The following is a 16,886-nucleotide window of genomic DNA, read 5'->3' as shown; positions in this document are numbered from 1 at the left end:
TATCTTCAGAAACTACAAACACATCCTAATCCACTTATTAAACCATAATTACACATCACATTCAGTGAAAAATCAAGTAATGTTAACTTTTCTGCAAAAATCATTAACTCTGAAAGTTTACCTACATGTCCAGCTTACCAGTCTCCGTTTCTGATGGAGAAGATGGTCACACTTCATTTACGTACTCATGTAATACTAAGCAATATTCTTGTTAAAGCAAGGGTCCATGTGACCTGGAACTTGTGATGACATGTGTCTTTATTGACACCACCAAATAAATAAATAATAAAAAAATACCGGCAACGTAGGCGCCATGCCCCTGCTTCAGATGCATACAAACAAATTGTTCTTTCTCTGACACATATCGTCAAGTAAGGTGCATTGCCTGATAATAGATGTGCATATCAGCCAGAACCTCAATCAGAGGATATAGGACCTATTATGGATTATGGTATATTTCCATGACTATTACACTCTTACTACGTCATACTACTTTTGACCAATAAAACGGTACGAAAGGACGTATTTCAACCAATCATGGCTGCTTATCGCACAATTTTATCGCGTCCCTAGCATTTGTTTAATTTTATCACGTCCCTAGCATTTGTTTCTTTGTTTGCCAACATTTGAAACTGCGCTGGTCTGGACGTCAAAAAAAAAAAAAATATATATATATATATATATATATATATATATATATATATATATATATATATATATATATATAATTACAAACCACTCCAGTCGATGCACAGCAGTTTCAAATATGACTCGCATTGGCATTAAAGAACAAGAATTAATAAAAATCACTTATCATACCTATGCATCTTCTGAAATCCGATTTACAAATAAATGAAGAGCACCATTCGGAAATCCTGAATAAGTTGAATAACCATGTAGGCCTAAATCAACGAGTTCCACTTCTATTACGCACACGTCCAATATAACATCAATTGAACCACCAACCATATTCAAATTTGAGAATTGTACATTCAATAATTATTCCTTTTAAAATTATTCATTCGGAAATTCTGAATAAGTTGAATACACCATGTAGGCCTAAATCAACGAGTTCCACTTCTATTACGCACACGTCCAATATAACATCAATTGAACGACCAACCACATTCAAATTTGAAAATTGTACATTCAATAATTATTCCTTTTAAAATTATTCATGTTTATTTTTTATATTATCGTTGTTAATTAAGTTTTCTAACACTTGTGCATATTAGTTAGGTTATACCATAGCTTCTACTATATGATATGATGGATAGTCACGTATCAGAGATTGTTTAATATTAAGATTTATTGAAAATCATCTGTCAAGTGACGTTGATTACTGGGATTCGGATAATTGAAGTGCAATGTTGCATTTTAATAAAAATGAAACTGAATCAACAAAGCCTTCTTGACTAGTAACATTGCCATCGTGTATAATAGATCGAGAACTTCTCGACGAGAAGGCATTGCTCACTACTGCCATCTAGCATGCCTCTAGCGTAATATTTGTAATGTTGAGATGGTACAATAATACATTTGAAGACAGTTGTATTTTCGTAAGTCAATTAATATTTTATTGTATTGGAGTACTTCGTCACTTCTAATCTTCATATACTTTCTTCTAATCGTGTAATAGTCAATTAAATCCCACTCGAGTTTTGATTTTCTCTAGATAAATCAAAACGTCTAGTGAGATTACTGCTTATAAAACAATAATATTACTTTGTTTTAAGTGTTTACGTTTAAAATAATAATAATAATAATAATAATAATAATAATAATAATAATAATAATAATAATAATAATATATTCACTATATATTGTATTTCCAATTTCAAGGTTACAGAGGCAATGTGGTTAAAGTTATCTAATGGCAACCCCACATCTGTGCAGATAAGAAGGTCCCATAATATCATTGCTCCATGGGAGAGGTACAGTTTAGTGAAAGGTGTGAGAATGGAAGAAATTCTCTATCTGTTTCTCAGCCAATATGCATACTCGCAGAATTTCCTCAGCTATACATTTCGACATTGCCTATCAACACCGAAAAAATAATTTATCTAATGAATATGATTGAATAAGCCTATATACCACAACAATTTAGAAGGTTCTACATTGATTTAAAGTAATACTAGTGGCTTGTGCAGCAAATACTGCTGCAAACTAAGTTCGTTAGACATTCAAATAAAATTTTTTCAGATTTATTTTCAATGAAGAATACTTGTCTTTTTGATAGTTATTTGCTTCCATAATAATGAAACATACTCCCTCTGAATGGATTTTTTTTAGGCCAAATACTTTCTCTTGAACCTATCCAACTTCAGTTTTTGAGTTTCAACGCGAAAACGCAAGTATCAATGTCAGGACGATAGCAGTAGCTATTTCAGGTCATTGTGGATTGTAGGCAAAAGTTAAAAAAATGTCAGGTTTGCTAAGCTTTCGAACAATAGCATTTTCGTATAGCTGCTGCATGTAGAACTTGAAATGTACAGCGTAAAATCATTTTATCCTACTAAGAGATCTTGCTGAAATGATCTGAAGACTAAAAATTTTCTAGGCCTCTTATTTTATCAGTAAGTAATACCTTTTTATCTTTCCTTACGAACTGTAATTTTTGCGCTCTCTCGAGCCAATACTGAAGACAATGACACATATCAATATCTACACTACACCGCCATTAAGTATATGAAAAAGACCCAACCCCACTGGGTTAATAAGTATAAAAATATTTGATTTTTAATAAAAATATAATTATCTTACTTAAGTTTTGTAGTTATATATAGCAGTCACTCAGTAAATTATAGAAATGAAGATCTAAATTAAGATATTCTCTACATTTACTTACATAACCTCAAAACGTTTCACTTTCATGTCATCAATATAGCATCAATATTATGTACAATTAATGAAAAATAGACGCATCATGATATTGACTATAATAATATTTAATTTCTAATGGTTATAATGTCATCAAACCACCTCAAGTTTCGTAGATTTGATTATCAAATACAGAGCTGTACTCAGAAAATTATACACTGCAGAATCAGTTTTTAATAACAAATTGAATTGAGCTCTAAATATGTCGGCAATCCTGCAGGTCATGGCCTTCGTGTAATAGCCTATTGTTTATTGTAGTGTGTGTTTTGTTTTGAAATTCAATCAAGTCGGCCGTGATTCAATAAAATTAGTTCTCAAAACTGACAACAGATGGATTTTGGAAAATAGGAAAAATATGTAGGAAAATTGACATTTCACTGAAAACTACTATTTTTCCGAAAAACTTTGGATGCCAGGCATGAAAATGAGGGGTCACTCATTAAAATCCTTTCAGCCGTTTTCCCGTAATTTCCATTACCAGTTGAAATTATATATATATATATAGGTTTAAAATCACAAAATAACACTATGAAACTTACTCTGTAATGTGCTTTAGACCTTTATTCCATGTTCTTAAAAATAAAATCTAGTTTATTACCATGTTAACACATTGATTTTCATGTCAAGGTGACATTTGTATGAGTACAAACTGTAAAATAAAAACATGGATATTTTCAACATATTCTTACTTCCATTTCCTGAAAATTTCAGTTCTGTGCCATAGATCCTTATTCCCTGGGGACCTTCTTGTATCAACTATGACGTTACATATTGTGGATGGAGTTGGAAATAGAGAATAGTATTTGGTGAGATGAGTCGGGATTCGTTATGGTATTTAATACCAGATATTCGCGTTACAGTTGAGAAAAATGCTGAAATAACCAAACCAGATGCGTCAAAACAGTATTCGAACACACGCCCGAGTGGCTAACCCGGCACTACGCGAGTGCAGTGTAATGATGATGGAATGATGAAAACAATGCTAATGAGAAGGAAAACAATACACTTCATCTTAAATCCAGCTTGGTGAACATTTAATCCAGGGTCAGCTTCCTAAAAGATCCTTCGAATCCAAAGAGATCAGAAGTTACAGTAGCTCCAGATGGCCGTTTCGTTTCGTCCGACTTCAAATGCTCACGTTCAAGAAACCAGTCGTGGTAACTCTCTAATTTCTGCGTCCATCTACCTAGAAATCAAAATCATGCCCATTAGTATGTTTCGTTAAACCATGACAAATAAATAAATGAACAACTGGATAAATGAATAAATAACTGAATAATAAATAAAAAAAGTTAAATTATGGTTTATTTAACGACGCTCGCAACTGCAGAGGTTCTATCAGCGTCGCCGGTGTGCCGGAATTTTGTCCCGCAGGAGTTCTTTTACATGCCAGTAAATCTACTTACATGAGCCTGTCGCATTCAAACACACTTAAATGCCATCGACTTGGGCCAGGATCGAACCCGCAACCTCGAGCACAGAAGACCAGCGCTATGCCAAGTACGCTACCGAGGCCTACTAATAAATAAATAAATAAATATAAATAAATAGATAATAACCAATAAATAATGGCAATACGTAAATAAGCATTAATTAAATTTAATAGTCTGACCCAATATTTTGGGTTTATCTTGCGACACAGGATAGCTCACAATAAAATTTAAAATTACAAATTATATAAGCAGGTTTCAAACAAAAGAGATTAAGATATCAGAAAAAAAAATTAAATGAAGTGTACACCATAAAGATGCTGGCGAAATATCGCTACAGAAAATTTTGTTATGATGGTGACGATGGCATCTTGAAGATCTCTCTTGTATTTTTCTCTCCACTTTACAACGCCTTTCGGAATATAAATATTAAATATATAAATACATATTAAGTAAATAAATAAGTAGATAAATAATAAAAAATAAATAAACAAACAAATGAATAAATACATATCTAAGTAATAAATAAATAACTGAATAATAAATAAATAAATAATAAACAAATAAATAGGTAACATACAATAAATAAATAATAAATATGTAATTAAATAAGTAAATGATAACATAATAGTAAATACATTATAAATAAATACATAATAAATAAATTGATAATAAGCAATTAAAATACATAATAAAAATAAATATATCTATACTAATAATATATCTGTAGCCGAAATTTTTCTGGTAATTTTTGATTTTTCAAAAATAATTGGCCCTAACAGATATAATTAACCACCCTGAAACCGAAAATCGCATTTTTGAAATTTTTGTTTGTATGTCTGTCTGTATGTTTGTTACCTTTTCACGCGATAATGGCTGAACCGATTTATATGAAAATTGGAATATAAATTAAGTTCGTTGTAACTTAGATTTTAGGCTATATGGCATTCAAAAAACTTTATTTAAAAGGGGGGTTATAAGGGGGCCTGAATTAAATAACTCGAAATATCTCGCTTATTATTGATTTTTGTGAAAAATGTTACATAACAAACGTTTCTTTAAAAATGATTTGCGATAAGTTTTATTCTTTAGAAAATTTTGATAGGACTGATATTTAACGAGATAAATGAGTTTTAAAATTAAAATAACGCCATCTAAGACGGTGCAATGAAATAACAAATGACTTCGTCTATAAGGGCCCTTGGACAACAACAATCGAAAAAGGGGCTTTGGGCAGCAACAATCGAAAGCTATTAAACTTAGCCTACAGACAATGTTTCTGTGTTTGTATGAAGTAATATCGGAAGCTAAATTAGCCGATTTGTATAATTAATTATTATTTCACCATTGGAAAGTGTAGTTTCTCTAGATGGACATACTGCTATAATGTTATTACAGTAACGTCTTAGTAAATCGATGACAGATAAGATTAAAATAGCTTCTTATGCACAGAAAATTTGATAGGCTATTTTGTACATTAGTTTTATGTATTTCTTAAAATAATATTTATGTACACACTCATTTTAATCTCGGAGAATTAACGAACAACGAGAGTGTATTGATTTAGTATGCAGTAATAGTACGTTAGCTTACCGATCCATTATTTTATAATTCAAATTTTAACTATGCTCAATCGAATCGTGTTAAAATACATAAAATAGACTATATATGCAATAAATGCAATGCAAAAAAAATGGGTAATGAGCTAAGCAGATTATGTTGCGCTGTTGCAAAAGTTGTTGCTTCTGAGATTCAAGAGCCCCCACAAGAAATTAAAAACTTTTTTATCGGAGTATATCTGTTATCAACGCACTTTTTATATAATGTAATGTAATATAATATACTATAATATAATATATAATATATAATATAATATAATATAATATAATATAATATAATATAATATAATATAATATAATATAATATATACTAATAATAAATATGTAACCAAAAATTTTCTGGTAATTTTCGCTTTTCCAAAAATAATTGGTGTTAACATGTATAATTATTCATCCTGAGACCGAAAATCGCTTTTTTGAAATTTTTGTTTGTATGTCTGTCTGTCTGTCTGGATGTTTGTTACCTTTTCACGCGATAATGGCTGAACGGATTTCCATGAAAATTGAAATATAAATTAAGTTCGTTGTAATTTAGATTTTAGGCTATATGGCATTCAAAATACTTCATTTAACGGGGACTGAATTAAATCGAAATATCTCGCTTATTATTGCTTTTTTGTGAAAAATATTACATAACAAAAGTTTCTTTAAAATGATTTCCGATAAGTTTTATTCTATGCAAAATTTGGTAGGTCTGATAGACTTTTAAAATACCGGTAAGAATACAATACGTTTTCACCGCCGCCTCAGATTTTAGCGTTGTTGTTCCTGCAGTAATTCCCATGTGCAAAATATAAAATTTTTGAGTAGGAAGAAAAAACACATTTATTCATTCCATGGCAATGGTACATAGGAGATCGTGAATTCTTACATTTTCGAAAGAAAGAAATATAATTACATATCATTGTTTATGCTGTATCACTGTCTAAGTTATCATTGTTTATGCTGTATCACTGTTTAAGTTATTTGAAGGGTTCAGAACCATAGTGGGCCAAGCGCCATTTACTGAAGACGTAGAAAACAATGGTTAAAATTAAGTTATTACCATAATTCAATGGCACCATATAGCAAGTAATATATAGTTTACACATTAAAACTAAATGATATATCAATCTTCATTAAACTATAGTTGCATGTAATAACAAATAAGAAACATGTTAAAGGAATTGTCATTGCACCAAATGAGTGCTCTCTGGACCAAAATCATCGCATTTTAATTATTTAAATACAATTTCAATTAAATAACATCTTGAACGATTTATCCTTTTAACAAACACGAATGTTCCCTGGATCAAACGTCCTATTTTAATTATGTAATTACTTTATATTTATTTCTAACAGGTGCAGCGGAGCGCACGGGTACGGCTAGTAATAAAATATAATAAATAAACAAATAAATAATATTAAATACATAGTAAATAAATAAACAAAAAATTACTTAAATAAGTGAATTGGGGAATAATTAACTAATAATAATAATAACAATCTTATTTTGTTTCGTAATCTAACGTCATTGCTCTAGACATTGACTCTTTTTTAACTTTCATAACGGTGATACATAATTCCTTTTTTTTATTCTTCAAATTTGTGAGTTACTATTTAGCTAAAGTTCTTCTCAAGTTCTGTATTATCTGTTGCATAGAAAGCGTGTATCCAGCTGCTCTTCTGATTTTTTTAACCGGCTTTTATTCTGTTCTTGTATTTTGTTTCAGAGTTCAGACCACCCTTGCCTGTAATAAACTGGGAAGTACTGGTATATTTTACTTTTTATTTTAGAACATGTTACATTAAATTGCGTCTTAATAGTGTGGTTCATTATTATTTGGTGTAAATTTGTTTTGTAGTGACTCCAGTGTAAAAGTAGTAATTGTTTTCTATTTTTGACCATTTGCACAGAGTGTGCACCGCACATGTGATGAAAAATTGCTGGTGCACGTTGATAATGGTTGTATTCGCTTAAGGTCTCTAACACTATCCAGCGAGAAATTCCAGTTATAATTTTATACTATTTATTTGCTGATCCACTTCTATGAACTTCAAAATCCCTTGCTTTATATCTATGGGTAGAATGTCGAGTGCCCTGATCTGTGAATTCTTCCATGTTTCATCAAATCACTGTCAGAGAATTCTTACCGTCTACCCAATAAGAATTGATTCGCGAGAAGTTCAACGATTGCTATGAAACGACTTGTACTGCCTTTCCTCTTATCTCACCGAGAGGGTTGTTTCTTATAAGGACATCTTCATCATCAATAGATCAGTTCCGATCACACAGCTTCATATCCAGTCACCTTGCTATCTCCTTCTAGATCAGCGGTGACCAAAACTCGAGCTGCAGTGATTACATGCGACAGACAGCCTATGAAGTAAGGATACGGAGGAAAGGTACTTGGCTTGAAAACTACAACCAGTGGTGTTCCTATACTAACATCTTGATCAATCCCGTGGATAAAAATCTCAAACTTTGCTGTATCAGTAATGCCACTGCTGTCATCAAGAGCCAGTGAATAATATACTATTTTTCTTGCTTCTTTTTTTAACCTTACTCTTGAATGTAATCAAGAATTTTCTAAATTCTTCTCTCGATACTTGGTCGAAAAATTCGTGGTTTTTCAAAATTAAAAACTTCAAGTTATTTAAGCTATCTTAATCATTACTCTTTTCAGAAATTCTGTTCTATTGAAAGGCTTAAGGCCCGTTACACAGTCATCCGTATGCTACGCAGTACGCACTGCGGATCCGTAGGCAGTTTGCTTTCACAGTCACGCGTAGCAAATCCGTAGCAGATTAATTATATCAGTCGGCTTGTTTGTTTCAAAATGAGCGTGATTCAAGAAAAGCTTTTGGCTGCACATCATTTGTATTAAAAAGAGCGCATAATAGACCATATTGTGTTCACCCGCTACTAGTTCTAAAAATCCTGAAGGAAGCTTTTATAAATCTACGTAGTGACTTGCGCGAGACCGAAAGTTCCTTTAACGAATTGCGCATGTTTATTCAATCGTTTGATGAACAATTGGAAAAATTACAATAAATGCAGCTTGAACTGGATCTACATAATTATGTCCTACCGAGCTTATTGCTGTTAACATAAGGTGATAAAAATTACTCAGATGAATAAATTATTTATAATCGACATTTTATTATTTCTTGTTCATTATAACAAATTACAAAACCATCAATTATATTTGTTATAATCTATAATAGATCAGAGTTTCTCATCCTTTCTCATTTCCTCACTTTATTTTAGTGCGGGCCTCTAAGTATAAGTTGTAGATTGTGTAGAATATACTGTAATGTTTTTCCTTTCTCTTGTACGGGGGAGGGACTCGAAGGCTTACACTGCAGCCTGAAGCTTATTGTGCTTACCACCCTATTCTTGTGAATGATTGGGTAGCCGAACTGCCGCGCTCTTGTGCAAGTATAGCACGCTGCACCGTGTATGGATGATGATGATGATGATATCTGAATTAATAATGGCGAAATGAGTCCGAGGTCCAACGCTGAAAGTTACCTAGCAATTCTACTTCAATTAGTTGGGGGGAAAACCCCGGAAAAACCCCAACCAGATAACTTGTCCCAACCAGAATTTGAACCCGGGCCCGCTCGTTTCATAGCCAGACGTGCTGACCATTACTCCACAGCGGTGGACTACTGTAATGTTACTCAACCTTTTTGATTTTGAGGCTCCTTTTTTCCTCACATTGCTTTAGTGCGGCTCCCTGGCCTGAGGTGTGGAGCAAAATGTAGAACATACAAAGTAGTAATATGAAATTTGGTATCAATTCAAAAAGAAAAAACTTAATTAGCTTGTTTTAATTTAATGTAAAATTGTCAGATAATAAAATTTTCAAAGAACAACTTTTAAAATTGTTATATTATTATTATTATTATTATTATTATTATTATTATTATTATTATTATTATTACTATTATTATTATTATTATTATTATTATTATTATTATTATTACCACCATTATTTTTTCATTGCACCCCACTACCATTTGGTCGGTCACCCTCAGGGCTGCAGCTCCCTTCCCGGTTGAGAATCACTGATTTAGATTAAATCTGTTTTAAATACACTGAGGAAATATTTATATTGACTAGGTACTCTTAATTAAATATTCCTTAACTTATTTTATAGATAAGAGCTTTTATATATATTATATACAGTAGTGTGTTGCCCATAATAGGTAAATTCCTGTGAGTGAAAGAGTCTCTTTGGAGGTTGGAGATCGGAGAATTGACATCAAAGAAGACTATCGTTCTGTTTGGGAAATGTTTCCAGTGTGACAATGTGAACTGATATTTGTGTATTCTGATGTACGATTTTTCTGAATATTAGCCCACCGAAAAATGGCAAATGGACAGACTAAGTAAGTGATGTGAATGGGAAGGACGGAATAAAAGGGGATGGTTCATGTTTTGTATTCGAAAGACTGTGTTTCCATACAATAATGTAGTTTCTACTTCTGAAAAATGTCCTAACAGCTAACTAAATTATCCTCAACGGAAGATTTTTTTTTCTGGAACTTCTGCCATGTCTTCTCTCACCTTCATCACTCATCTGCATTTCATTGTGTGTTATTGTCCATTTCTGCAAAATTTTTCAATATAATGTCACACATATCACGCCACAACTTCTACCTGATGCCTCTATTTTTGTATTATTCACAAAAAGGATCCCAGAAACATTGTCTTCTATCTAATTGACTGATAATAGCTGCGTATCCAAACTCATAATGCTTTCAAACATGAATTTTACTGCTTATTATGCCGCTACGCTATGCGTAGTACGCATGACTGTGTAAGCCCACATTTGTCCAAGGTATTCATCTCTTCTCCGTAGTCCGTAGCGCGTAGCGGGACGTCCGTATGGATCCTACGGATGCGTACAGTACGCAGAACTGTGTAAGCTCCGATATATGTAAGGTATTTTGCTACGGATCCGTAGTCCGTAGCGCGTAGCATACGGATGACTGTGTAACGGGCCTTAGAGCACGAGATATTTCAAACCCCTTCCTGGCTATGATTTAAGACATGTCAATTCCTGGCGTTTAACAGTTCGTTGGCACATAATATTGAATCAGTTTTTCTACAATAGTATTATTAAATGAATGACTAATAAACAGTCACCCTTATCTAAAGATTAAAAAGATTAAAACTGAGATAAAACCTAATAATTTTATCCTTCTAGGGAGAAAATCTAAAAATATCAATATTCATGCGCATACAGGAAAATTATAGAAACACATACTTAGGGGTCAGTAATAATAATAATAATAATAATAATAATAATAATAATAATAATAATAATACATTATTCAGCATGGCAATTAATGTTTCTATATACTCCTAATTGAACCGTTGAGCAAAGTAAACATATTACATTTTGTCCGACAGAACAACAAAAAAGTTCTCCTTCTCATTCTTTACGAAAGCACCTCTTACTGCTTGTAGAGACAGAGTTTGTAGAGCAACATGATACCGCCACTGCTTGTCTTCAGTACGTGAATGAAACGCACAGCAATGTACAGGAAACTCCTCGTACATCTATCCATCCATCCTTCCTTTCCGCTATAAAGCGCTCAGGCTCTCCTGAGCTCTAAAGCTCGCGCCTGGCCATATGGGCATCAGTTGCCGTAACTGGCTTAGATGTAACTGACGTCAGTTAATGGATGGCAGCAGATGGTGAAAGCAATGAAAACTTGACAGATGCGGACATAGTCGCGGCTCTTACTCAGCAATACACTATTCGGTTGTGGACGGCAGTGATGATGAAACAGACGGTGATAAGTACAGGCCAGTCACTTTATGGTGACAGCTCTGGCCTGGCGACGCAGTGGTTTGGGCGAGTTCACTGTTTGTTCGAAGGGGGTGTTCATTTTAGTCTTCCCCTGGCTGCGCTGGCGGTCACATCTCGGGAGCGTCAGTGTGGGCGTACAGTCGCGCTAAGGACGTACTACACCACCACTGTCTTGTATATTGCAATTTATTGTGTTTGTTACGTACATTTCATTTAGTTACTTAAATAGTTGTAGTGCTTCTGTTTTGTATTGTTTAGTATGTAATATTTATTGTCTAGATTCACTGCTTTGTTCTGTTTGTGAAAATGCTGCCTGTTAGAAGCAAACTGAAAGGTCGGGTATTGCAATCGCAGTCGCGAGAAGTCGTGAGCAACGTGTAGCGCTTTATGAAGATAGCGCCGGAAGAAAAAACGTAACAAATGTTGGAAAACTTGTAGCAGAGTTTACCGCTGTGTCTGAGAGCTGTGTTAGCCAAATAATAAGGGAGACTAAAGACATTGATAATCGTCGCCAAAATCAACTGTGGACAACTTTAATGAAGCTATCATAAGACGAACCAAAGCACGAGTTCTATATTTCACAGAAACAGCGGCCCACACTTAAAAATATATATATTATTGAAATTGAAAGACTGTCGACTTTCAGGGAGGTATCTCGACTTTGAGGAAAGTTATTATGAAATTAGGATTTCATTGGAAATAAAAAACACAAAATAATCGCCAAATTCTGGTCGAGCATCACAGTATTAGGGTCAAACGTTTGCAGTATTTGAGGAAAATAAAGAAGTACAGAGAAGAAGACCGCTCCATCTTTTAGATGGATGATGATGATGATGATGATGGGAAAGGTAAAAGTGAAGCACTGACGAACATTACCGATATTTCCGCGTGAGTATATTTCATTGTTAATTAGTGATTAACTGTTAAATATAGTGATTCGATTGCTGCTCAGTGTATTTCCACATTAGTGTTTATTAGTGATTATTGTTTGGAACTGCTGCCCATTGTATTTCCACATTGGCTTACTTCTTTATTGTTTATTATTGTTCCGAACTCCTCCTCATTGTATTTCCATTAGTTTACTACTTTAGTGTTTATTAGTGACTATTGTTCCTAACTGCTGCTCATTGTATTTCCACATTACTTTTCTTCTTTAGTGTTTATTATTGTTCCGAACTCCTCCTCATTCTATTTCTATTAGTTTACTAATTTAGTGTTTATTAGTGACTATTGTTCCTAACTGCTGCCCATTGTATTTCCACATTAGTTTTCTTCTTTAGTGTTTATTATTGTTCCGAACTCCTCCTCATTGTATTTCCATTAGTTTACTACATTAGTGTTTATTAGTGACTATTGTTCCTAACTGCTGCACATTGTATTTCCACATTAGTTTACTTCTTTAGTGTTTATTATTGTTCCGAACTCCTCCTCATTGTATTTCCATTAGTTTACTACATTAGTGTTTATTAGTGACTATTGTTCCGAACTGCTGCACATTTCCACATTAGTTTACTTCTTTAGTGTTTATTATTGTTCCGAACTCCTCCTCATTGTATTTCCATTAGTTTACTACATTAGTGTTTATTAGTGACTATTGTTCCGAACTGCTGCACATGTATTTCAACATTAGTTTTCTTCTTTAGTGTTTATTATTGTTCCGAACTCCTCCTCATTGTATTTCCATTAGTTTACTACATTAGTGTTTATTAGTGACTATTGTTCCTAACTGCTGCACATTGTATTTCCACATTAGTTTACTTCTTTAGTGTTTATTATTCTTCCGAACTCCTCCTCATTGTATTTCCATTAGTTTACTACATTAGTGTTTATTAGTGACTATTGTTCCTAACTGCTGCACATTGTATTTCCACATTAGTTTACTTCTTTAGTGTTTATTATTGTTCCGAACTCCTCCTCATTGTATTTCCATTAGTTTAATACATTAGTGTTTATTAGTGACTATTGTTCCGAACTGCTGCACATGTATTTCCACATTAGTTTTCTTCTTTAGTGTTTATTATTGTTCCGAACTCCTCATTGTATTTCCATTAGTTTACTACATTAGTGTTTATTAGTGACTATTGTTCCTAACTGCTGCACATTGTATTTCCACATTAGTTTACTTCTTTAGTGTTTATTATTGTTCCGAACTCCTCCTCATTGTATTTCCATTTGTTTACTACATTAGTGTTTATTAGTGACTATTGTTCCGAACTGCTGCACATTGTATTTCCACATTAGTTTTCTTCTTTAGTGTTTATTATTGTTCCGAACTCCTCCTCATTGTATTTCCATTAGTTTACTATATTAGTGTTTATTAGTGACTATGGTTCCGAACTGCTGCACATTGTATTTCCAAATTAGTTTACTTCTTTAGTGTTTATTATTGTTCCGAACTCCTCCTCATTGTATTTCCATTAGTTTACTACATTAGTGTTTATTAGTGACTATTGTTCCGAACTGCTGCACATTGTATTTCCACATTAGTTTTCTTCTTTAGTGTTTATTATTGTTCCGAACTCCTCCTCATTGTATTTCCATTAGTTTACTACATTAGTGTTTATTAGTGACTATTGTTCCGAACTGCTGCACATTGTATTTCCACATTAGTTTTCTTCTTTAGTGTTTATTATTGTTCCGAACTCCTCCTCATTGTATTTCCATTAGTTTACTACATTAGTGTTTATTAGTGACTATTGTTCCGAACTGCTGCACATTGTATTTCCACATTAGTTTTCTTCTTTAGTGTTTATTATTGTTCCGAACTCCTCCTCATTGTATTTCCATTAGTTTACTACATTAGTGTTTATTAGTGACTATTGTTCCGAACTGCTGCACATTGTATTTCCACATTAGTTTACTTCTTTAGTGTTTATTATTGTTCCGAACTCCTCCTCATTGTATTTCCATTAGTTTACTACATTAGTGACTATTGTTCCGAACTGCTGCACATTGTATTTCCACATTAGTTTTCTTCTTTAGTGTTTATTATTGTTCCGAACTCCTCCTCATTGTATTTCCATTAGTTTACTACATTAGTGTTTATTAGTGACTATTGGTCCGAACTGCTGCACATTGTATTTCCACATTAGTTTTCTTCTTTAATGTTTATTATTGTTCCGAACTCCTCCTCATTGTATTTCCATTAGTTTACTACATTAGTGACTACTGTTCCGAACTGCTACACATTGTATTTCCACATTAGTTTTCTTCTTTAGTGTTTATTATTGTTCCGAACTCCTCCTCATTGTATTTCCATTAGTTTACTACATTAGTGTTTATTAGTGACTATTGTTCCGAACTGCTGCACATTTCCACATTAGTTTACTTCTTTAGTGTTTATTATTGTTCCGAACTCCTCCTCATTGTATTTCCATTAGTTTACTACATTAGTGTTTATTAGTGACTATTGTTCCGAACTGCTGCACATTGTATTTCCACAATAGTTTTCTTCTTTAGTGTTTATTATTGTTCCGAACTCCTCATTGTATTTCCATTAGTTTACTACATTAGTGTTTATTAGTGACTATTGTTCCAAACTGCTGCACATTGTATTTCCACATTAGTTTTCTTCTTTAGTGTTTATTATTGTTCCGAACTCCTCCTCATTGTATTTCCATTAGTTTACTATATTAGTGTTTATTAGTGACTATTGTTCCGAACTGCTGCACATTGTATTTCCAAATTAGTTTACTTCTTTAGTGTTTATTATTGTTCCGAACTCCTCCTCATTGTATTTCCATTAGTTTACTACATTAGTGTTTATTAGTGACTATTGTTCCGAACTGCTGCACATTGTATTTCCACATTAGTTTTCTTCTTTAGTGTTTATTATTGTTCCGAACTCCTCCTCATTGTATTTCCATTAGTTTACTACATTAGTGTTTATTAGTGACTATTGTTCCGAACTGCTGCACATTGTATTTCCACATTAGTTTTCTTCTTTAGTGTTTATTATTGTTCCGAACTCCTCCTCATTGTATTTCCATTAGTTTACTACATTAGTGTTTATTAGTGACTATTGGTCCGAACTGCTGCACATTGTATTTCCACATTAGTTTACTTCTTTAGTGTTTATTATTGTCCCGAACTCCTCCTCATTGTATTTCCATTAGTTTACTACATTAGTGTTTATTAGTGACTATTGTTCCGAACTGCTGCACATTGTATTTCCACATTAGTTTTCTTCTTTAGTGTTTATTATTGTTCCGAACTCCTCCTCATTGTATTTCCATTAGTTTACTACATTAGTGTTTATTAGTGACTATTGTTCCGAACTGCTGCACATTGTATTTCCAAATTAGTTTACTTCTTTAGTGTTTATTATTGTTCCGAACTCCTCCTCATTGTATTTCCATTAGTTTACTACATTAGTGACTATTGTTCCGAACTGCTGCACATTGTATTTCCACATTAGTTTTCTTCTTTAGTGTTTATTATTGTTCCGAACTCCTCCTCATTGTATTTCCATTAGTTTACTACATTAGTGTTTATTAGTGACTATTGGTCCGAACTGCTGCACATTGTATTATCACATTAGTTTTCTTCTTTAATGTTTATTATTGTTCCGAACTCCTCCTCATTGTATTTCCATTAGTTTACTACATTAGTGACTACTGTTCCGAACTGCTACACATTGTATTTCCACATTAGTTTTCTTCTTTAGTGTTTATTATTGTTCCGAACTCCTCCTCATTGTATTTCCATTAGTTTACTACATTAGTGTTTATTAGTGACTATTGTTCCGAACTGCTGCACATTTCCACATTAGTTTACTTCTTTAGTGTTTATTATTGTTCCGAACTCCTCCTCATTGTATTTCCATTAGTTTACTACATTAGTGTTTATTAGTGACTATTGTTCCGAACTGCTGCACATTGTATTTCCACAATAGTTTTCTTCTTTAGTGTTTATTATTGTTCCGAACTCCTCATTGTATTTCCATTAGTTTACTACATTAGTGTTTATTAGTGACTATTGTTCCAAACTGCTGCACATTGTATTTCCACATTAGTTTTCTTCTTTAGTGTTTATTATTGTTCCGAACTCCTCCTCATTGTATTTCCATTTGTTTACTACATTAGTGTTTATTAGTGACTATTGTTCCTAACTGCTGCACATTGTATTTCCACATTAGTTTACTTCTTTAG

At 32.9% G+C, this 16,886-nt stretch overlaps 1 protein-coding gene across 3 annotated transcripts in view; it reads right to left on the bottom strand.

The window, feature by feature from the left end:
- Positions 1–3,415: 3,415 nt before the first annotated feature.
- LOC138698310 (retinol-binding protein pinta-like) overlaps positions 3,416–16,886 on the bottom strand; it is a 116,237-nt gene continuing 102,766 nt past the window's right edge. For all 3 annotated transcript variants that reach the window (XM_069824130.1, XM_069824133.1, XM_069824132.1), the window contains exon 7: positions 3,416–4,066. In XM_069824130.1, coding sequence (XP_069680231.1) covers positions 3,915–4,066 — 152 coding nt within the window. In that variant the 3' untranslated portion in view covers positions 3,416–3,914. The remainder of the gene's footprint in view (positions 4,067–16,886) is intronic.

Source organism: Periplaneta americana, chromosome 4, assembly GCF_040183065.1.
Source record: "Periplaneta americana isolate PAMFEO1 chromosome 4, P.americana_PAMFEO1_priV1, whole genome shotgun sequence".
NCBI classification, from domain to species: domain Eukaryota; kingdom Metazoa; phylum Arthropoda; class Insecta; order Blattodea; family Blattidae; genus Periplaneta; species Periplaneta americana.
The sequence above is the reverse complement of the archived record's forward strand: the minus strand, read 5'-3'. Positions and strand labels throughout refer to the sequence as shown.